Source organism: Macrobrachium rosenbergii, chromosome 8 (assembly GCF_040412425.1).
Source record: "Macrobrachium rosenbergii isolate ZJJX-2024 chromosome 8, ASM4041242v1, whole genome shotgun sequence".
Classification (NCBI taxonomy): domain Eukaryota; kingdom Metazoa; phylum Arthropoda; class Malacostraca; order Decapoda; family Palaemonidae; genus Macrobrachium; species Macrobrachium rosenbergii.
The window spans coordinates 57213211-57224743 of NC_089748.1; the positions used below are offsets into that span (position 1 = coordinate 57213211).

Here is an 11533-nt window from a genome sequence, read left to right on the forward strand (position 1 = left end):
AGCAATATTCACTAATTACTGTATTTTCATGTTATTTTTGTGACTAAGTACATTTTTATGATAAAATGATTTACTAATTTTCAAATATTAATGCTTATGTAAACACAGCAAAATAACAATTATGTATTTTTTTATGCATATTTAAATATTTACTCTGCTTGTGAAATTCCCAATGTTTCCCCTATGTACTACTGTAAAAAGAAAACATAGCTGTAAGCCATATATTTTTAAGGGTCGTGTAAGATGACTTGAAATGATCTAAAGTGTTTTAGAGTGATAGTTTAAGGTATATCTGGTGTAAGATGATAGTTTAAGGTATACATATTTGGTATTTTGAACCATTAAAATGGGCAGTTATAAGCAATTTTAGAGGGATCTTTGGTGTTTGAACTATTAAAATAGGCAGTTATAAATGTTTTTAGAGGGGGTCAAGTATTCGCAGATTTTAGCTATCTGTGGGTGGTTGTGGTTCCTATCCCCTATGAATACTGGGGATCAACTTTACCTTCAAAGAAATAAAAGCTAAATGTATTCACAGGTTTTGAATTCATACATTTTGAGAGGTTATAATATATAAAGTTTTTGCAGATCATTGAAATTTTCTTTAGTTTGTTTTTTAGACTGATCATACCAGTTTTATGTCTGGTATGTTCAGATAATAAAAGAATTATAATGACTGATTGTTTACTGTATACCTTTATTCATTTACTGGTTCGTTGTTTCTTTTATTAGTTTACCTTTTTCTTAGGAACAATCCAATCAGATTTTGGTCCTCAGTTAACTGGCTTATCTCGTGAAGAACTGAAGTTGGTTGCATGGGATCCTCCAGGCTATGGAAAGAGTCGTCCTCCACCAAGAAAATATAAGCTTGATTTCTTGAATCGTGATTGTGATTTAGCAGCTTCCCTGATGAAGGTGAATGTTTTTACCTGTTTAAGAATGAAACTATGTTGAAGTTCTCCTTCACCAAAGTGCTAACTTTTAAAGTTGCCTGTTATACTACATGGCGATGTTTCCGAACATACAAAAGCAGATACAGCATATGTTTTCTGTATAGATACACATGTATACAATAATTTTTGAAAAGTATTCACATTAAGATATAAAAAAAATAGTAAATAGAATACTGCATTATGTGTACAGTATGTATTGTATTTGTACTTTCTTTTTGCCATGCAGAATTGCCATCATCCATACTTTTTGTGCTCTGGTGTCATATTAACTAAACTTTTGACAAAACAAAAAAGTGATCAAGTGAGTGATCATGAATTCAGATGTTTATGCTTGGTCTTCTACAGTGTGAATAAGTGGTTTAGTAACAGTCCTGAGGTGAATCATTTGAGTTACTGACCAAGATGGGAGTTGCTTGCAAAGTTCCAAATCAGACACTGGGAATGTCTATATTTTCTCACAGGTATTTCAATTCTTGGTATTCTCCAGTTGCAGGTAACTGGAACTTCTTGCGCTGAATTTATACATGAATGAGGCAACTGTACAGTATTTGCTTTTTTTCTTTTTCAGTTTCTCTCACAAAAGTAAAATCCTCTTCTTTCAACCTTGTTAGTCCCCCTGTATAGCAGGGTTGGCTGCTTGAGTCTGCTTTCTCTGTCTATTTCTATTCCTTGCATCCTCCTCCCCCTAGTCCCACCTCACCCATATCCCTCCTCACCACATCTGTCCATCTGATCTGCTGACACCCCACACTCCTCCTCCCCCCCATCACTGGCATGTTCTTAGCTCTCTTGATTGGTACCACCTCCTCTCTTCTTATTACGTGTCCATAGTATCTCAAATGAGCTTCCCTAGCCTTCTCTTTTACATTACATTGCCACACATTCTTCTTATATCTTGACTCTCCCTCCTGGAATATCACTCCTTTCCAGTAGTGATATTCCAGCAATCCATCTCATGGTTCTTTCCAACAGTCCCTCCTCTTTCCTCTTAAGTGCCAAGTTTCTGCTCCATACAATGATACGGGCCTGATAACTGTCTTATATAAACCTTCATTTTGAGCCTTAATGGCATTTTTTGTCTGAAACAACTCCAGCTACTTCTCTCCATTTTTGCCATGCTTCTTTCATTCTGTCTCACTGCTTTCTCAGTATCTCCCTCCTCTGTTATTTTTGATCCCGAGTAGCTAAACTCATTGCTCTGTTTTAGCACTGTACCATCTTCCCTCTGAATCTTTACTTCTTCATGTCTTCTTTACTACTAATCATTAGCTCTGTCTTTCCAATGTTCACTTTCAATCCTTTCTTTTCTAGGGCTCCTTTCCATGCTAAAAACCTTTCTTGCAATTCTTCTTCTGTGTCTGCTATAATGGCTAAATCATCAGCAAACATCAGTTCCCACAGTTCTTCGTTGTTCATTACTTCTGATGTCAGTGTGTCTATAATGATGAGGAACAAGAATGGAATCAGAGCTGATCCCTGATGGAGGCCAACCTCCACGAGGAATGCCTCAGTCTCCCCATATTTTTTCTGTACGCTGGTTCTTGCCCCCTCAGACATCATATTCACTAACCTTACCAACTTCCCTGGTACTCATCTCTTTCTCAAACACCAGTAAACTACTCTTCTTGGTACCCTGTCATACGCCTTTATAAAATCCACAAAACACATGTAAACTTTCCTGTTTCCTCCTGTTTCCTTCTAATACTTCTCTTGGACTTGTCTTACTATAAAAATAGCATCCACTGTTCTCTTTCCTTTCATAAACCCAAACTGCTGCTCAACCTTCTCTCAACCTTCCTTCTACTATTCTTTCTAGTATCTTGATTACTTGCTCCAAAAGCTTTATTCCTCTGTAGTTCCCACAGTTTACTGCGTCTCCTTTTTGTTTTTACATTTTAATCATCCAACTATCGTTCCAGTCCCTTGGCATTTCCTCTACATCCTGGATCTTTTATAATACTGTGTGTGCACCCTCTCTTTGCCTAGATTTCCCAATGTTGTACTCATTTCTATTGTTACCTCTGACTTTCCTGCAGCTTTATTTACTTTTCCTTTCTTTATAGCATTCTTGACTTAAATCTCTCTGATGTTTGCTATTGGTCCTTCTACTGAAGGAACATTTTCCAGCTCTTCAGACTCATTCTCAGTGCTTTGTAGTTGTGAAACATTCTTTCCATCTTCTCTTGACCTCTTCCTCCTCTATTAAGATATTTCCATTTTCATCTTTAATAATTCCTACCTCTCCTCATCCTGCCTTCTTTTCTTCTCATTTCTGCAATTCTGTAGATTCTCTTTTCTTCCTCTGGTGTTCCCATCATCTCATACCACTCTCTCTTGGTTTCTCCCTTTGCAATTGCTACCACTCTCTTTGTTTCCCTCTTTGTCTGTCTATACTCCTCTCTTGTTTGGTAGTTTATCTTCTTCCCACCCTCTTCTGGCTATACTCTTTTCCTTCACAGTTATTTGAGCCATTAGGGTAAAATAGAAATGCACATATTTAAGCAAATTGGAACTGTTTTAATGGTAGATATTTTGTATTTGCTCAAGTTTATTTTAACACATGTTGAAGTAAGTGAAGAATAATACATCAACAAGTAAATCAGTACTTTTTGAAATCTTATAATGCTACCAGAGAAAATATATGTAGATTTTGACACAGTAGAGGGGAATGTGTACCCAGTATGTACATTACTATATGTACTTTTGAAAATTGATACATGAAAAATAAAGCTGGCATTCAATATATCTCTACAATAAAAACTACTAAAAACTTACTTTGCCTTATAGTAATATACATGTGCCTGATATGAGTTTATTCTGAAATGTTGTTCAGTGCTGAATCATTCCCTTTTTTTTTAGCAACACCATGACTTCATCTTGATCTGTTAATATTTTTGTTTAGTTTACTTTTTTTAAGAAAGGATAATCATAGAGCAGTAGTTCATTTTAAGTAGTTTAGTTGATATTTTGATTAATTTTCAAAAGCCTCATTTTTGCAGCCCCATACTTCTCATATTTCATTAGAAGCCTTGAAGAATAATCTTCCTAGTGTTGATATTTTATGGTCTTTGATTTTCATTTTTATATGATCAGGAACTTTAACTTTTACATTCTTGGATGTGATTTTAGAGGAACTACATTTTCAAAGGAGCTGCAACATTTCTTAATTTACTGAATTTGTACCTCCAGAATTTAGGGTACTCTAAATATTCCTTGCTGGGCTGGAGTGATGGTGGTATAACTGCAATGATGATTGCTGCAGCCTATCCAGAAAACGTGGAGAAAATGGTTATATGGGGCGCTAATGCATATATACATGAGGGAGATTTGAAAATGTATGAAGGTAGCTGGATTTCTTTTTATTTTCTCTATATTTAATACTAATTTTCCGCTTTGTGATGTCCAAAGGTACTTTATTTTCATGCATTAGTGAGGAGACTTTAATACATGAGAGCAAGCAGTGTACCTCGTGTTCTTGACTGCATTGGAATGTGGCAAATTTTTTTATCTTGTTTCATATCTGTGGGCTTGAATAGTTTCCAATTATGTATTCAAAATAATCTTGAGTGAAGAGTTATCACTGATAGTTTTTCAAGAAACCCTAGACCTGTCATGTCATGTGTTGCACTGGGTAGTCTTATGGGACCTGTGCTGTTTTGAGCAGCATCATGACTGTTGACCATGAAAATAAGATTTTATGGTAGTTGCAGCTCATGTTGCTGTTATTTGCTCTCTATAAATACAAATTAAAGTGGCTGCTGTTCTTAGATAGTAAGCTCAACACTTTTAGATAAGTGTCAATTCAAGCATACTATACTGTAGTACAATATATGGGAATACTGTATATGAAAGGGAGTCAATTGCAAACTCGTGATTTGAATAGATCCTCTAACTTTAAACTGGAATAAAACATGCAAAAAGGTTGAGGGTTTCATCTGTTACAAATTGTTCGTGCATTGTGTCTACAGATAGATGATGTCAGAATATGAACTCATGATGATTCTGAGTATGTGAATGTAACTGTATTTTTAGTTAGATGATGTCAGAAAGTGAACTCATGACGAGTCTAAGTTGGTAAATGCACCTGTGTTTTTTTTTTTTTTTATAAATTTGCTGAATTTACATTAAAAGTGCCTTTCATCATGCCTGAAATTCTAACATACTGCAGCTTCTCCCTTACTTATTGCCATTCATACAGATAAATGTACAAATTAAAACCATTACAGAAAAAAATGTAAAGCATGTACCTTTATTTTTTTAGATCCTCTGTATATCTGGGCTAAAATCTCTCTCTCTCTCTCTCTCTCTCTCTCTCTCTCTCTCTCTCTCTCTCTCTCTCTCTCTCTCTCTCTCTCACACACACACACACACACACACAAATGTTTTATAACAAGAAAGAAACCACATGAAAACTATAAACAAATGGGTGAAATTATTATGTTACAAATGAGTGAAATTTTTGTGCATGATTTCCTTTCTATTTCTGTATTTGTAGTACATGTATCACAGTGTACATTTTTGGATTACCAGTTATGATACCATGTAAGAAAGCTTTCCACATAGATGCAATAAAACCATTTAGTTAAGAATTCCTTAAATGGAAAGCATAGCACTCAAATATTTGATAAGGCTTTCCTAGGTTAGCTCAGACCTGAATGCCATGAATTCCTGTTTAAAAATCTCTATACAGTGGACCCCGCCTATTTACGGTTCCAGATTCGTGGCTTCGCCTATTCATGGGTTTCTGTGGAGAACATATATACACATTATTCGCCTATTCGCTGAATTTTTCATAGAGAAATATTCACAAATTACTTTATTTTCATTTCATTTTCTTGACTAAATGCATTTTTTGTGATAAAACTATTAAAATATTCAGGTATAAACATTTTTAGAGGATTTTTATTTGGTGTTTTGAAGCATCAAGATAGGCAGTTACAGTATAAGCATTTTTAGAGGGGTGTCAAGTATTCGCTGATTTTAGCTATTTGTGGGAGTAGTGGTACGTATCCCCCGCGACTACCAGATATCAGCTGTATCTTTACAGTACTGTAGATTGTATAAATTGGTATTTGGATATTCTAAATCATAAAAGATAAAAGAAATTTGGCACCGAAGAGCAATCTTAAATAAATTTTCTAATTTATTCTTAGGATACCATATACAGTACAGTACAGTACTGTATATCAAATGCAGTCAGTTTTATCTTAGGCTAACAGTCTGTTCTGGAACCTAACCATGTGATTGAGTGAGAAGTGAATTTAGAATCAGTTTCCAGCACATGATTAGGTGAAATGTGTCTTTCTTATAATACACCATATTACTGTTTTATTTTTTTACATTCTTGGTTTGATGTCATGCTGGGAGAATGGGTTATTTTGCATTTTTAGCATATAAACAGCCAATTGCATACAAAAGCACAGAATCAAAACGAACTTAAGAAAATGTGTTTAGATGGTGGGTATATATTTCATAAAGTACAGCAATACTACAGAAACTAAAGATTTAGAAGTACTGGATTGGAAAAAAACTAAATTACATTGCTAATCTCAGACAATGTTTTCTCTGCATGGTTATGCTAATAAAGATTTAGATATTAATCTTTTTCTCTTTTTAACAATTGGTTCACTGTGAACATAGATAGCTTCCATATATTTTTACTGATTATGGTTATTATACATTAAATCTGTTTTTACTATTACAGACTATCATGTTATATCATCCATTGTCTTTATTTCAAAGTTTTATTTCAGTGGCAGTTATGGTTATTGTCACTGTCAGAACCTTTTATGACCTTTAGTGTGAGTGCATTTGTGCTACATATTTTGCAGAGTATGGGCATCCATAATTTGCTGAGGTGCCATGCTGTCACTGTATTCAGTATCAGTGGTAGTTTATTTTCTTATTTATTCTCTTTTTTGCAAAACTTTGCAATTTATTTTCCTTATTGCAAAACTTTGGATCTTTTATTTTTAGTACTGAAAAAACTTTTGGTATTTTATGCTCTTTTTTTTAACAGTTTCTCTGTCTGTATTATAGATTTTGTTGCGCTAAGCTTAGGGAGACTGTTATGCTGCTTAAAATATCTTGCACCTTTTCCTTAACTTTCATGACTTTTTGTTTTTGTTTTTGCTTATCTACTAATTTTTTATTCTTTCTCGTGTATAGTAATGTTATGTTTTTTGAAAGCTTAATTAAGAAGTTAAGAGTTTTTTCCGTTGATTCTAAATCAATTTTTACTGTACTCATGCCAAATAATAATAATAATAATAATAATAATAATAATAATAATAATAATAGTAATAATAATAATAAATACAGGTATTTGCATTTGTTGCTGTAACAAGGCTTAGCCAGACCATTATGACATAAGAAGATATCTTGTCACTTTTATCAAGAATAGTGTAAAATGTTCTCTAAGCCTTCTGTATTATTAAGGTACCTTTGCAGAAGTCGTGTAAGGGGTATTTTCCATGGGGTTACTTGCATGATACACTACAGTGGAACTAAATGCTCTTTGCAATGTTTTTTTCAAACCCGGTACCTTATTTTCTGCCCTTACATTTTCACCTGTCCCTCTTGGTCCCTTTCACTTAACTGTAATATTTTTTTGTTTTCGCCTTTCATTCAAGGGCAAATCCTTTGCAGATGCATTATGAGTACAAGTGTTAAATAAATGTTAAACTACTTTACAAAAATAATACAGTTACTGTATGTAAGAACCATTTGTCATGATTGTGATAACTAAGTAATCAAGTAGACTTTTTTTATGTAAAATGAGATGTTTTTCTTAGTGTTGATCCTTGCCACTAAGTTTTAAATGATTCAGTTTAGATATGCAGACAAGAAAGATTATTACAGTAATATAAGCTGCATTCTTTTGGATGTAAGCTGATTTAGTACAAATGCAAACTAATTTAAGGATACCTTATTACATTTTTTATTATAATAAAGAATTTAATACTTGAGTGTGTTGTAGTTTATATTGTACCAGTACTGTATATTGCTAGGTTTCTGTGCATTGCTCTGTAACTGTACTGCAAGTTAATTGTTTCTAATGACTTGCATGCTCTTGACTAATTTATCATTCATGTCATTTCCAGCCATTCGTGACATTGAAAAGTGGTCACCTCGTATGAGAGCTCCTCTTGAAGCCACATATGGTAAGGAGTACTTCAAGGCAGCTTGGGAAGGATGGGTAGATGCTTTCACCGCTATTTACAAGGAGAAGGGAGGAGACCTTTGCAAAAGTGACCTTTCCAAGATTACTTGTCCTACCTTGATTATACATGGTGCCAAAGATCCAATGGTAGGGCAAGATCATGCAGATTATATTCATGAGAATATTGCAGACTCACGGTGAGTAAATTGAGTTTTATGTCTGTTCTTATCGCTAAACCTTCACTGAAAGCCAGACTCCCTATTTTAAAGTCTTTTAGATGTTTTTTGTGATTCATTAACTAAGTACAGTAACTAGTTACTTTTTTGTGATCATGTATTCTGTTTCATATAAGGGCTTTGTGATAAGATAGTGGTTTCTTGTGATGGCTGTAAGGTTTAATGGCAATGTTTAAGCCTGTGGAAGCTCTTTGGTATATGCCCATATGTTCCAATTCTGTTATTAAAGCAGCAAGAAATCTGTTTCATTTTTCTCTACGTTAAAAAAAATGCTGAAGACTTTAATTTATTGATTTTTATAATAAATAAATATTGGCACTAAGGAATTTTATCAATCCTTTATATCAGTACATTTGTACTTTTATTATGTGGATTTTTATCAGTTCCTCTTAATACAGTCCATGTGTTTGGGGTGGGGGCCATGGTCTTGAAGCTTTAGGTAGTACACTAAAATGGAGTGTTTGAGTAACTGATTAGTTATTCATTTGGTCTCTTGAATTTCCCAAGAATAACTATAGACTTCTGATATGTGTTGTCTCACACCCAAGTGGTTGCTATCCAAAAGTGTGGCATCAAATTAGGTGGCTCCCAAAGGGCTTTACCAAATTGCTTGTGCCCCAAGAACTCTGCCCAATCATAACATTCTGGGCAGTGATAGAAGAAATATGAGTTTTGATGTTAAATAAAAGCAACCTTTAACTTTAGGAGACAGTCTTCAAAATACAGTACAGAATTAAAGTACAGATTACCTCTAGATATTCTTTGTATCATCCTCAACAAGATAAATTTTGACAGGTTAATTGTTATGGAAGAAGGGAAACACAATCTTCACCTGAGGTATGCTGATGAGTTTAATGCCATGGTGATGGAATTTCTCCTTGAGGATGAGTGAGTACTTTGAAATTTGCCATATAATGAATGCATCTTGACAGATGTGATTTTGTTTAAGAAATCGACTTTTGTTAATAGCTTTATTTTTGTGAGGTATAGCTGTAAAGGTTGAAATAAATTAGCCAGTGATTTATAGGACTAAAGTGTATGTTTCTCAGTGCAGTACTTACTTTTTACTAAATGTTCTATGTCTGAAAGGAATTATACTAGTATAACTAGAATCCTTTTTAATTTTAATTATAAAATGACAAACAATTAGAAAACTGTTTATGTAAGTTTCAAGAATGGTTATTTTACTACTGTATATATTGTGTATTTTGAATATGATATTATGGTGTTTAAAACATGTTGCAGTAGTAAGGTTTCTAGCATTATGTAATTGGTTTTATACCATAACAATTAGGCACACAATACTGAAATATAGCATGTAAAGTGAAACACTATCCGTAATGACTGGTCGTTAGAATATACTAAATTTTGTATACATGTAACTTGGTATTGTGTCATTTTGCTCTCCATATTGAAAAATGTTTTTGAAATACAAAGATATTTATTTTAAGTTTGAGATGGTTTTTTCATACTTGGTGTGTGATGTTGACCCAGTATCATCTGGCAGATTACTTCATGTGTTCAATTAGGTGCTTCTGGAAGTGGAAACACTTATGCTCAAATTTGGTACAATAAAAGTATTTCATATGATATGTGTTGTTATTAACTTTGTACAGTAATACTGTACTGTATGAATTAATTCATACGCTATTGGTGCATGTAGATATTCAGGCATGAGTAGATGGGGAATACTGTACTATGGATGTGTCCAAAAGGAAGTGATGAATGTCATTTGGGTGTTTACTGACACAAAAAACTTCACTAGACCTTATCATTGCAGCCCAGACTGTGGAAACATAAATGTTAGATTACCCCAAGATTAAAGCCTAGCATTTGTTGCACAAGCTACTTGGTCCAGCTGTTGCAAACAGTATAGAAGTAACCATTAGAACTAAGTTGGTATCATTTACCCCAGAGTTGGTAGCCAAGACTCAGTCTAGCAAGAAGAGCTAGTTCTTCAGTTTTATTATTATCCCTGGTTTGCGTGTATCTTCTGATGATAGTCTTTTGTGTCATGTGAGAGCCCTCAAGTTGTGTCTCTATCAAAGTACAGGCAGTTCCTGAGTTACATCGACCTCTGCTTACATTGTTCTGAGCTTGCTACGCTTTTCAAATATATTCATAAAAAAATCTGTTCCGGGTTACAGCAGATGTTCTGAGGTTACGGCATTTCAGTCTTACTGCGCGCTGTAAGCGATGGAAGAATATTTGTACATTTTTGGAAGAAATTCTACAAGATCATGGATGCACACCTTACCAGAAGCAAGGTAAATCAGTTGGGATGCTTTCAAGACAACCAAAGGATTAAAAGTAAGACTTTCATCACTTTATTTCTCATTTTTAGCAATTTTTTAATACGGTGTTCCAGCTTAGGTCGTTTTCCAACTTACATCGTCCTTCAGGAATGGAACCCCCAACGTAACCTGGGGACTGCCTATAAATCCTTTAGGCCTTAAGTTTGTTCCTGCAAAGGAGTCATCAACATTGTGTTTCTAGGAATTATATTTCATACTGGCTGCAGCGATTAATTTCACTGACTTATGTGAAAGTTTCTCAAGAGGACCTTTCACTGCTTAGGATCAAGGCTCATGATGTTCGAGTCTTCTCCTCCTTGTCTTTGAAGGATGACCATACTTGAGGCAGGTACGTGATGGTGTCTGAATATTTTTGCTAGATTTTACCCACATGGTTTTACAGTAAACCCCCATATTCGCATTCTCAAGATTCGCGGACTCACGTATTCGCGGATTTCTCCGAGGAACATATCTATCCAGTATTCACGAAAAATTCGCCCATTCGCGGTACTGTATTTTTCACTGAGAAATTTTCACTTATTACTGTAATTTCTTATCATTTTTATGACTAAATGCACTTTTTGTGAAAAAACTATTAAAATAATCAGGTATAAGCATTTTTGGAGGGTTTTTCTGGTGTTTAAACTGTCAAAATAGGCAGTTCTAAGTGTTTTTAGAGGAGTTTTAAGTATTCGTGGATTTTAGCTATTCACGAGGGCGTTGCGGTATGCATCCCCGCTAATACAGGGGGTTTACTGTACTTAAAAATTCCTTATCATTATTTACTGAGATCCATTGGTGTGGCAGGCCATGTACTTACAGTTGGGAGGAATCATCATCCTCTTCATGACTTCAGCCCTCATAATCTGGTACACATGAACTGTTTTT

General features: G+C 34.4%; 1 protein-coding gene across 1 annotated transcript in view; it reads left to right on the forward strand.

Annotated features, from left to right (window-relative positions):
* The window catches only part of LOC136840898 (valacyclovir hydrolase), a 29240-nt gene extending 19299 nt beyond the window's left edge, over window positions 1–9941 (forward strand). The window contains exons 3-6 of the mRNA XM_067107858.1: window positions 749–915; window positions 4143–4296; window positions 8057–8312; window positions 9147–9941. Of these exons, the coding sequence (XP_066963959.1) occupies window positions 749–915; window positions 4143–4296; window positions 8057–8312; window positions 9147–9243 (674 nt within the window). The 3' untranslated portion in view covers window positions 9244–9941. The remainder of the gene's footprint in view (window positions 1–748; window positions 916–4142; window positions 4297–8056; window positions 8313–9146) is intronic.
* The last annotated feature ends 1592 nt before the right edge of the window (window positions 9942–11533 follow it).